Below are 10,945 nucleotides of genomic sequence, written 5' to 3'. Positions count from 1 at the left end.
AACAGGGGCGCCCGGGTGGCTCAGTGGTTGAGCGTCTGCCTTTGGCTCCGGTTGTGGTCCCGGAGTTCCAGGATCCAGTCGGTCGGGCTCCCTGCGGGGAGCCTGCTTCTCCCTCTGCCTGTGTCTCTGCCTCTCTGTCTCTCATGAATAAAAAAAGAAATCTTAAAAAAACAACAAAGGTAGAGAACAGTGATAGGGGTGCGTGTCTCGGAAGTATAAAGATTTTTAATTGATGGGCAGCCCGGGGGGCTCAGTGGTTTAGCGCTGCCTTTGGCCCAGGGCCTGGTCCAGGAGACCTGGGATCAAGTCCCACGTCGGGCTCCCTGCCTGGAGCCTGCTTCTCCCTCTGCCTGTGTCTCTCCGCCTCTCTCTTTCTGTGTCTCTCATGAATAAATAAATAAAATCTTTAACAAAAATAAATCAAATCTTAAAAGATTTTTAATTGAGAGAGCATGCGTGCACTCATGCAGGGGGAGAGAATCTCAACCAGATGCTGCTGCTGAGTGGGAGCCCGACGTGGCTCGATCTCCCAACCCTGAGTCATGACCTGAGACGAAACCAAGAGTCAGGCACTTAACTGACTGAACTACCCAAGTGCCCCTGACATAGTATTCTGAAAGAGAAAATTATAGAAAATTAAAAATACGACATTAAAAAGTTTTGTACGTTTCAATAGACTTTAGAAAATTTCTTTAAATTGAATTTATAGAAAATGTTTATGCTGTGAACTTCATCTTTTAAAAAAGTGAATAGACTGTTGGTGCTGTGAATTATAATCAAGGTTTTTATGACACAAAAATAGCACCAACTCGTTTTTTTAAAAAAGTTATCTATTTAATAATAGATCATCCGCTTCCTAAGGGCAGAAAAGAGCATTGCAAAATCAGTAACAAGCCCTCACTCAAAATATTTGTAGCAAATCAGGTAGGTTCCGGCTGAAATGACGACCCGACAAGGTAGGATTAAGTAATCTGGTTTTCGGGCTGAAAGTTTTACAAATGTTAGTTACATTGAGAAAATAATGATGAAACACTTTCACTTCTATGATAGGTAATTCTTAACATTAACTGGAACGAGATGTACTTTATTTTTAAAAAGCTTGGAGCTCTGGGCACTTGGGTGCCTTTTGATTTCGGCTCGGGTCATGCTCTCAGGGTCATGGGATGGAGCCCCGCGTCGGGCTCCACGCTCAGCGTGGTCTGCTTGTCCCTCTTCCTCTGCCCCTCTCTGCTCGTGTTGTTTCTCTCCCAAATAAATAAATAAAATCGTTAAAAAAAAAAAAAAAAAGGGAAGCTTTTGCTGTAGAGGCTTCATCACCGAGAATTCCAGGACGGGCCAGCAGGTGGGGAGCTGCCCTCCCTCCAGCCTCCTTAGGGTTCGCTGGCGCAGAGCTGCAGGCACCTGTGGGGAGCTCCGGGAGGGAAGGTGAAGGTGAGCGGGTGGGTGGCAGCTGGAAAGTCAGGGGCCGGGGCTGCGCCAGGATCTTGGGAGCAGGAAACCTTCCCTGTGGGACCAGCTCTTTCCTGTCGGAGAGTGTCAGGCGAGAACTGAACTGGTTGGGCCTGGGTCATGCCAGGGGAGGGCCGTGTGGCCGCACTCAGGCGGCTGCTGGGGGGTGGCGGTGGCGCTGGCATCAGCGAGGCCCCGTCCACGCTGCCTGCTTCCTCCGGTGGCTGAGGGTCGAGGGGATGTGCCACGTGGTGCTGCAGTCAGTGATGCAAAGTTTGGAATGGGGTGGGGGTGTGTGTCTTGGAATCTGGGGCCCCAGAGGGAGCTCAGCAAGGCCCAGAGGCTGACTTGTCAAGACCACAGTGACGGGGTGAAAGAGCCTGAGACCACCACCCGCCCCAGGGGTGTTAAGTGGGTGCAGAGCTCACCCCACAGCCAGGGCGTGGGACCCCCGAACTGGCCCCCCAGCTGCCTGGTGTCAGCAGGAGAGCAGGGACCGCGGAGTCCCACACACAGCGGGGGTCTGCGGGGATGAAAGTAGGGGTGAGGGTGGGGGAGGCCATACCCAGGGTGACAGGACGTGGGGTGCCCAGCTCTTCCGGGCGCGTGGGCTGGGGAGCAGAGCAGCAGCCCTGGGCCCCGCAAGGGCCCCTCTTCTCGCCCACTGTGGGGGTCCCCCCTCTGCCACCACCCGGGGCCAGCCCTCCCCAGGCCACGCACGCCGGCGAGGTGAGAGAGAACACAAGGCCGGTGCTAACTGCGTCCCAGTTTGTTTATTTATTTTTTTGTTCTTTTTTTCTTTTTTTTTTTTTTAAGTATGGAAGCTCAAGTATAAGATGTAGATTTTCTTTTTTTAAGCTTTACAAAAAAACAAAATAAAACAAAAAACTCCTTTTGCATTCCATAAAAATTGACAGAAAAGCACCTGGCCAGAAGAGCAGACGGTCAGCAGGCCCCACTCCGCGCCCCCACCACGTGGGCTCCGTGGGACAGGGGCCAGTCTGTGCAGGACGACGCTGAGGGCCACCTCCTTTCTCCGGGAGCTGTCCCCTGTCCCCCCGGCCCCAACCCCAAGCAACTCCCAAACACACGTGGAATCAGATTTCCAGTTTTTCTTCTCTTTCACACACCACAGTTAGTTCATAAAATTTTTTTGTTTTACATTTTTTACACCAATGTAACAAAAAGGGGGGGAGGGAGGGGAGGCGGGGGGGGCTGGGGCAAACAAAAGCACACGGGCTCTGGAAACAAGGAGAGTTCTGATAGCAAAACGTGGTGGGAAGTAGGCCTCGGAGACAGGGGTGTTTACTGGGCTTTATTCTGGGGAGATGGCGCTGTGCGGTCGCGATGCCGGTGTTACGGGACCTGGTGGGGGCGGGGCGGGGCGGGGGCAGAAGACGAGTTTTCTAAGAAAGGACTCTACCGAGCGCGTGGCGTGTCCGGAGCGAGCGGAGCGGGGCTCTAACACTGCTGCTTTCTCTTCAAGGCCTCCACCAGGTCGTTCTTAAGAGCTTCTTGCTTTGATTTGTCTGCGAAAGTCTGCACAGACCTGCCGGGAGGGGGAAAGAGGGCGTCAGTGCGCGTGGCGGGGAGCGGCGGCCCGAGGGCCGGGTCATGCTGCCTCCTCGGGTGACCGTGGGGCCGCCGGGCTGACGTCGGCTGGGGGCGCTGGAGAGGCGCGGGGGCCTCCGTGCACGGCCCGCCTGGGGTCACCGAACCCCATCCACTCCTCCGGGCGCGGGTCCCAAGTCAGCCTGAGCCAGAGGGTGGCTCCGGGGCTTCTGAGAGCAACGCAGCCGAGCCCCTCGTGCTTCAGGGGCCCTGCCGGGGAGCCTCCCCTCACCGCCCCCCTGCCCGGCAGAGGCGGCCCGTGGCTCACCCCCCAAGTGCAGGGTGCAGGGTGCAGCGAACGCTTAAGAACCTCTGGACATCTGAGCCCCAAAGGGCAGGCGCGGGCAGCCTGCTGCTGTGCGGCACCGTCAGCTGAACTTGGCCGAGAAGCTCCCTCAGCCTGGATTTCAGGAGGCAGCATGGGACGGAGACGAGAGGCCCTGGGTCCCTGCTGTCCGATCCTGGATTTGTGGGGCCGTGTGGACCGGTGCACCTGCGCACGGGCGTTAAGCTCTGCACCGGAGCAAGCGGCCGCTAAGCTCTGCAGAGGCCGGGCGGCGCACACAGTGCTTCCCACACAGCTCTCATTCCCCTCAAAGATCCTGGGGGGCCTCCTGGTTTCCCCAATCCACGGACGAGGAAACTGAGGCTCAGGGAAGTGCCCCCCTCCAAGGGCCTGAAAGGTCGCTCTGTCAAACTGACCCAACGTGTTGACCAAGAAGCTGCTAAACTTCTTATAATCTTTTCAACAGTTTTGAAGCAGTGACGGAAGGGTGCAGGCTGCCTGGCAGGAAAGCTGTGGACACTGCGGCCCGTGGGAATCTCAGGCTTGAAATGCATCGGCCGTGAAAAGGCCGGAAGACGGGGCAGAAAAGAATCCTCGACTTCCAGAACTGGGAGAACCAAGAACATCCCAAACTGAGCTCTGGCTACTGAATCCCAGAAAAATCATGGCACGTGGCCTCCCAAGTCTGAGGGTGGCACAGATAAGCTGATCCGTAAACCACTAAAAAACTCTCAGGAGAAGTGCCATGGTTTTCGGTGGAATGTTTCTGAACAAGCATCCTGGGCTGCCCCGGCTCAGCGGTAGCAAAGGGAAGCGTCAGACGGCAGCCCTGGTGGCCCCGGGCTTCGGTTCTTGGCCCACCATGTGCTTCTGGAAAAGCTTCCGGGGGGAGGAAGCGACAGCTCGCACGGCTCCCCGGCCTGCGTGGGTGCTGGCTCTTCTGGGAAGGAGCAGCCAAGCACACCAGGCCTGGCCTGGGCCCTGTCCTCAACCTCCACAAGGGAGAAAGTTCCAGAGTTAGAACCAGAGGGAGATTAGGTAAGGCACGGGAGACTGGGCTCAGAATGGCCTGGAGATATAATTTGGGGGACACAGCCTGGAAAGGTCACTGCCAAGCAATGTCCAATCAATGCCCAGAGGAACTGCTGGCTCAGAGTGGGAAGGAGGACGTGTCCTGGACCCACGGAGAGCCCGGCTGCCCGCTGCTGGGGGGGGGGGGGGGGGCTCTATGCTGGAAATCTTCCAGGGGGTGGCCAAGGGACTGACCCAGGGCAGGGCTCTAGAAGACTTTACACCCCACCCCACCCTCAACAAAAGCTGAGAGGCTGGGGAAGACGCCGGCAGTACCACGGCACGCCTTAAGAAGGTTTCCTCTCGCTGCGATGGGAATGGGATGTCCCAGCGCAAGGCGTGAGGGTGGTACTCAGAGGCCCAGACACACTGGAGTCCCATGAACACAGAGGAGCCTGGTTGCATCAATGCCCCCCGCTCCCCCGAAATCCTGCTGGGCCTCTTCTGGGTCAGGCCTCCAGTGGCCAGTCCCTGGTCTGGGCAGAAATCCCTTAGCCCTGCCCTGAGGCCTTCTGAGTGCCTTGGATTAAAAGTTTCCCTCCTCTCCCAGGACGCGGGCTTTCCCCCATCTGTATCTGTCATGGGCTCAAGTCGGGGTTCACAGCTGTGGTCAACAAGCAACACTTGCTCCTTTCCGTCAGTGTGAGGCGTTTAAGAGGACGGCCGCAGCTTGTTAGGGGCAGAAGGTTATGCCGGTCCAAGCAGCTCCAGCAGCAACCGGTCTGGGGGTGCAGCAAGCCCAGCCGGGGGGATTCTGGCCTCCGCTCTGTGCTCTAGCCTCCGGCTCGGGGCCACACACCCCTTTCACAAGCCACGGCCCCAAACTGTCCATTTCCCATGGAGAAGGCTCATCTGGCCTCTGGGATGCTTGGTGGGGAGGCCAGAGGCTCCGGTGCACAGAGAGGGGGCTCGGGGAGGCTGCCCTGGGGCATGCGGCCGAGCGAAGGCTGTGCCCAGACCCCGGCTCTGAGACCAGAGCGGTGCAGACAGGCGGCTTCTGCTGGAGACGCAGGGTTAATCCCCAGACTGGGCTTCCTCCAGAGCCAGGGCCAAGCCCCGTCTCTGTCCCACACCCACCCCTGCCTAGAGTGCAAGACACACACACAGCACACACGTGATACGGGTCTGGGTTACACGGGGCCGACTCTACGTGTTACCGCGGCCGCCCACAGCCGTGAGCCGACACGGGGGTTAGTGGTGGTTTAGAGGACCGCGCAGCCACAGCTGGTCCGGGGGTGGCGGCGGGTTGGTGAGTCCTGTTTAGTGGGGAGGGTGCTCACGCCTCTCAGGCAGGGTACCTGCGTCGGCTTAGTTATCAGGCTGGATGTGGATCTGGCGCTGGGTCAGCACTTGGGAAAGCTCCCTCTGCAGCTGCTGAAACTTGGGGTGGTCGGGGATTACGTCAACAGATCTACAGAGAGTGGTCAGAGATGAGTGCGGCGGGAGGGAGGGACACGCACCTAGGAGCACGACATGACTGCTGGAGACGCAGGGGCGTGCGGGGTAGAAGGCAGAGCCGTGTCCAAGGGCCCTGCGCTCCGGGGCGCAGCACAGAGGGGGAGCCGCTGAGCTTGAGGCTGGAGGGGGCCCGGCCACCACCCCCCTGCCAGGAGCGTGTCTGCGGGACGGAGCGTGGGCCCCAGGTGACCAGAGGACAGCGATGTTGCCAGAGGAGGAACAGAACCCGCCAGGGGCCAGACTGAGTTCCCCACCGGCAGGTGGAAATGGGAGAGATGCAGATCCAGGGGGCTCCTCGCTATTTCAAACCATACAAGCAGGAGACCAGGAATCTGTCTCCTGGGTGAATCCACAAGTCAGGGCAGCCCCCGGAGCGGCTCCCTGCCTCTGCTGTCGGCCCCAAAGCAGAGCCTGACACATGGAACGGGGCCCTGGGGACTGAAGCTGAGGGCAGAGGCTACCCCACCTGCTCCCCGGGCCGGGGGAGGCCCACAGAAAGAAGCCACCGGCCGAGGGTTGCACAGCACCTGCAGGAGCTCTCAGTTTTCTGACCCCAAGGCCAGTGCTCGTCCCACGGTTGCATCTCCTGCCTTGTCCCCCCAGACTTCGACGGCCCAGAGAACCCTTTCCGCCTTCTTTTGGGCCAGCGCTGCAGAACCGAGGGCACCAGAAGGGGGGGGGGGCAGCCCAGGACAGGGTCACGGCCACCAGAGCCCCGGGGGCTCCAGAGCAGAGCAGGCCGCCCGACAGGCTGCACTCCCTCGCGGTCCCGAGGGCACCGATGGGCTCCACGTGAGCGCCCCCAGCAAACACAACAGCAGGCAGGAGCCAGGACGACCCGAGGCCGGTGCCACCTCGTGCAGCACGCCTAGGATTCAAACCCACGTCTTTTGGTCGTGAAGCCTGTGCTGTGGGTACGTTACCTCAGCCCGTTGACGATGTCCTTTGTTTTTCCAAAGTAGATCTCATTCAGCGTACTTCTGATTTTATTTTCCATGTCCTGGAAGGGAGGTCGGTCAGGTCAGGGCGGCCAACGGGAGGCCCCAGGCCCACCCTCCCCACCGGCCGCTCACCCCTGCAGTCCCTGCCGCCACCACAGGGGGGAGGTGCAGGACCGCGCCACAGCCAGGCTGGCCCCCAGGCGCTTCCCAGGCTTTGGGCTTGAGAAGCCAACACTCGGGGACCAGCGGCCAACACCGATGGGCCTCCAGGGAGCTCACACCACTGGCAAGTTCCCCGTGTCTGTGCCACGCCTCCACCCCTTGGTCCCCCGACCAGTACAGAGTGCGGCCAAGGGCCCCGACGGGTGCGTCCTGGCTGAGCTGGGGCACCTGCCAGCCCGTGGGCTTGGGGAGGCAAGGCCCGAGCAACGAGCAACACTCGCGCAGCTGGGGCTGCCCCGCGGGGAGGAGCCCGGGGCGCACTCACCTCCACCAGGCGCCCGATGTTGGCTATGTGCGGGGAGCAGTCACTCACGGTCTCGTCCTTCTCCATCTGCAAGAGATCAGAGGGTCCCTCGGCGTCAGAGGCCGGCGCGCTCCTGAGAACGAGCCCGGGCCGCACAGAGCCGGCTGCTCCGGGTGGCACCCCCGCGGGGGGGCCTCAGCTTTGGTCCACGCAGCTCGGCCAGCAGAGGACCACCCGGCCGGGCACGGGCTCCGGCTGTCCGCGTCCCCTGTGGGGGAGCCTCCTCTGTGCTTCGATGGCCCTGCGGCGGCAGCTTCGGAGGGAGGGACCAGCAGCCCGGAGCCGGGCTGAGGGGACGCACGGACTGGTGGCGGGGCCGGCCGTCGGGACCCAGGTTCCTAGACTGTGACCGAGTGGGGTCCTGGGGGGGACCCAGCGATCGAGCCTCGCGGGGTCCATTCTGACTGGATAATCGTTACCGTTACAGCTATTAGAGGCGGCAGCGGGTGGGGCCGGGGCTTCGTGACCTGGGCGCTCCCGCACGAGAACCCCCGTCTCCCATGAGGCCGATTCCTCCAGGAGAGGTCCCCGTGTCCACAGCTCGCGGGGTGCCCCAGAGGGTGCTGAGCATCTCGGTCACGGAATGGACAGTGGTTGAAGACGTGGAGGCCGGGACAGGATGAAAAGATCAGAGCGTGTCATCGGGGCAGCCAGAGCTCAGGATGGACTCAGACAAGTGGAGAAAACGCGGGAAGGTTGGGGCGGCGGTGGGGGGGGGGGGGGCTCTGGGGCTGGAGACCTGGACGGCGGTGTGCTCGGAGCCCAGAGGCTTTGCTGCTTCTCACCTATTTTGACTTCTGTATCGGGGAGAATGATCTCGAGGCCAGAAATGGTAGAAAAGACCCAGTTAAGAGCAAGATGAAGCCACAACTGGGCAAGCAGATGGTAGGAGAGACCCACGTCACTTGAACTAATCAGGTTCCCGGAGTGAGTGAGGCCAGCCCCATCCTGGGGAACAGCCATCCTTGACCAGTCAGCACACGCGGGGGCTGGCCCTACCTTCGTGAAACAAGGAAGACATGAGTCTGACACTGATCCACACCATTTTTGATGAGACTGTTAAAAATCATCTGTTGGCGGGACCCCTGCATGGCTCAGTGGTTGAGCACCTGCTTTTGGCTCAGGGCGTGATCCCGGGGTCCTGGGATCGAGTCCTGCATTGGGCTCCCCACAGGGAGCCTGCTTTTCCCTCTGCCTGTGTCTCTGCCTCTGTATCTCTAGTGGATAAATAAATAAAAATTTAAAAAATCATCTGTTGGCACATCTAAACCAGCTCTCTCAAATCTAGGAATCCACACATGGGCTCACCGTGACCAAGTTCTGCAAGAATCCCTCCAGGGAGCTCACGCCACTGGCAGGTTCCCAGGGGCGGCCTCCCCGGCATCCCGCAGGCCTCCTGCCTGGCCCTGAGCCAGCCTGCCTGCCCGGGGCTTAAAGAAGGCACAGCTGAGAGCGCCTTACAAGCATCCTGGTGACAGCACCAAGGGTCCAGATGATCGGAAGCCAGGGCCGTGGGCTGGCCCGGGACACAGCAGCTGCCAGGTGCAGACTCACCTACTCTGTTCAGTCCCTAGAAGAACTCTGTTTCCAACCCAAGGGAATGAAAGCTCAAGGATGTCACGGTATCTGCCCGGACCACAGCACGTTTGCTCTTCCGCAAACGTGGCTCCCCAGTTGGGGAGAGTGCAAGTCACATTCTCCACCTCAAACATGAACCTCGCTAAGTATAAAATGGGAGCCCGGTCCCGTGAAGAGACACATGGTTTTGGGAGGATTTCAAGCTCAGTGAGATTGTGACAAGCAGCCACAAGAGCTTTCACACAACTTCGGGTTACAGATGGGTTCCCGGTGTCCCCGTCGGGGCAGGGCCTGGCCCGACCACGTGATGGCGCTGCAGCCGCGGGGCTCCAACACTCAGGAAGGTCTGGGCCCGGCCACATCTGCAAGGCTGGATTCAGTTTCCGGTGCCGGAGTTTTAGAGACCCATGGGCAAAGCTGGAGTTCATGCACTAGAAAGTCTGAATGCCCTGACCCCAAGAATGGGCAAGAATGGAGTATCTGCCCTGCCCCCAGCACCCCTGGGCCAGCGATCCCGGGGAGTCTTGATCCTCAGAAGACTACACAGGTCCTGACAAAATAGAAGTCAGACTGCTCCTGAACGGAGATGTGCTAGCTACTCCCCCTCTTTCCAGGTTTCCTAAATACCCACCCCCCTGGGCCACCCCATAGCATTTGCTGGAACATTTGCCCTCAGCCAAAATACTACTGTCAGGACAACTGGAGTTTGTGCATGCTGAAGGGACATTGGGAGCACACTCAGGAAGGATGGTGATCCATCTACCCTTTTTTTTTTAAAAAGATTTATTTATTTATTTATTCAGAAAGAGCGGCACAGACACAGGCAGAGGGAGAAGCAGGCTCCATGCAGGAAGCCTGACATGGGACTCGATCCCGGATCTCCAGGATCACACCCCAGGCTTCAGGCGGCGCTAAACCACTGCACCACCGGGGCTGCCCCATCTGCCCATTTAAAAAAATATTTAAGAAAGATTTGTTTGGCAGAGAATGGGAGCGAGAGCAAGCGAGCGTGTGCAGGGTGAGCGCACAAGTAGGCGGAGCAGCAGGCAGGGGGGAGAGAGAAGCAGACCCCCCCCCCCCAGCAGGGAGCCCGATGCAGGGCTCCATCCTGCGGGACTCACTCCCAGGACCCCAGGGATCACGAGTTGAGCCGAAGGCAGACGCTTCACCAACTGAGCGACTGAGCCACTCAGGACCGTGTGCTCCCTTCCCTGACACGGAAAAGGTTCTTTGGGCCAGAGGGCAGCTTGGAGCGCGGCTGGGCTGGGCAGGGAGAAGCCCGACGGGCCCGACCCCCCCGAGTCTTGTCCTCCCACAGAGTCTGAGTCTCACCCTCCCCAGTCCCGAGCAGGGGGTGGACTCCTGGCAATCTCAGGCTGAGCTTGTGGAGGGGCCCACTTTATGTTATTTTAATTAATTCTTTAAAGATTTATTTACGCGAGAAAGAGAGCGAGTGTGTGCGCAATGCATAGAAGTGGGATGGGCAGCAGGAGGGCGAATCTGGAGCAGGCTCCGGGCTGAGCACAGAGCCAGACGGGGGCTCGGTCCCACCACCTGAACCGAAACCAAGAGCTGAACGCGGAACCGACTACACCAGCCAGGCACCCCAATGGGGTCAGAGCTGTTGGCAAAGGGCTCTGGGCCATCAGGGTAAGTAAAGTCACATCAGCCCAACCTCTTGGGCTCCAGGATCAAACTACTGATTGTCCAAAGGTAAGACAGGTCTGGGGTGGGTGTGGGAGCAGGGGGGACAGGGAGGGGCAAAGTGAGGAGGCCTGGTCTCCCCTAAAGGGCACAAGAAGTCCCTAAGCTCGTAGCAGGGGATCTGAGCCCAAGGAAAGGCCTAGCAGGGACCGGGGAGGGGAAGGAAGACAAGGGCTGGGGTGCAGGCAGAGGTCTTGCAACACAGACATTTCCACGGCCCCCTTGCCCACACCCCTGCTGACTCCCTCCACACCTGGTCAGGGTCAGCTTGCTGGAAATGCTGACCCACCAAAAATAGGACTATTTTTGCAATGCATATAT

At 59.3% G+C, this 10,945-nt stretch overlaps 1 protein-coding gene across 3 annotated transcripts in view; it reads right to left on the bottom strand.

Annotated features, from left to right (window-relative positions):
* Positions 1–2,203: 2,203 nt before the first annotated feature.
* Positions 2,204–10,945, bottom strand: part of CAPZB (capping actin protein of muscle Z-line subunit beta) — a 130,406-nt gene continuing 121,664 nt past the window's right edge. For 2 of the 3 annotated variants that reach the window (XM_077899379.1, XM_077899377.1), the window contains exons 7-10: positions 7,304–7,369; positions 6,799–6,875; positions 5,716–5,828; positions 2,204–2,998 (exon numbers count right to left, since the gene is read on the bottom strand). In XM_077899379.1, coding sequence (XP_077755505.1) covers positions 5,726–5,828; positions 6,799–6,875; positions 7,304–7,369 — 246 coding nt within the window. In that variant the 3' untranslated portion in view covers positions 2,204–2,998; positions 5,716–5,725. The remainder of the gene's footprint in view (positions 2,999–5,715; positions 5,829–6,798; positions 6,876–7,303; positions 7,370–10,945) is intronic. The other variant, XM_077899378.1, reaches the window with a different exon arrangement.

This window comes from Canis aureus, chromosome 5 (assembly GCF_053574225.1).
Source record: "Canis aureus isolate CA01 chromosome 5, VMU_Caureus_v.1.0, whole genome shotgun sequence".
Taxonomy (NCBI): domain Eukaryota; kingdom Metazoa; phylum Chordata; class Mammalia; order Carnivora; family Canidae; genus Canis; species Canis aureus.
Note: the sequence above shows the minus strand (reverse complement) of the source record. Positions and strands in the feature narration are given on the sequence as shown.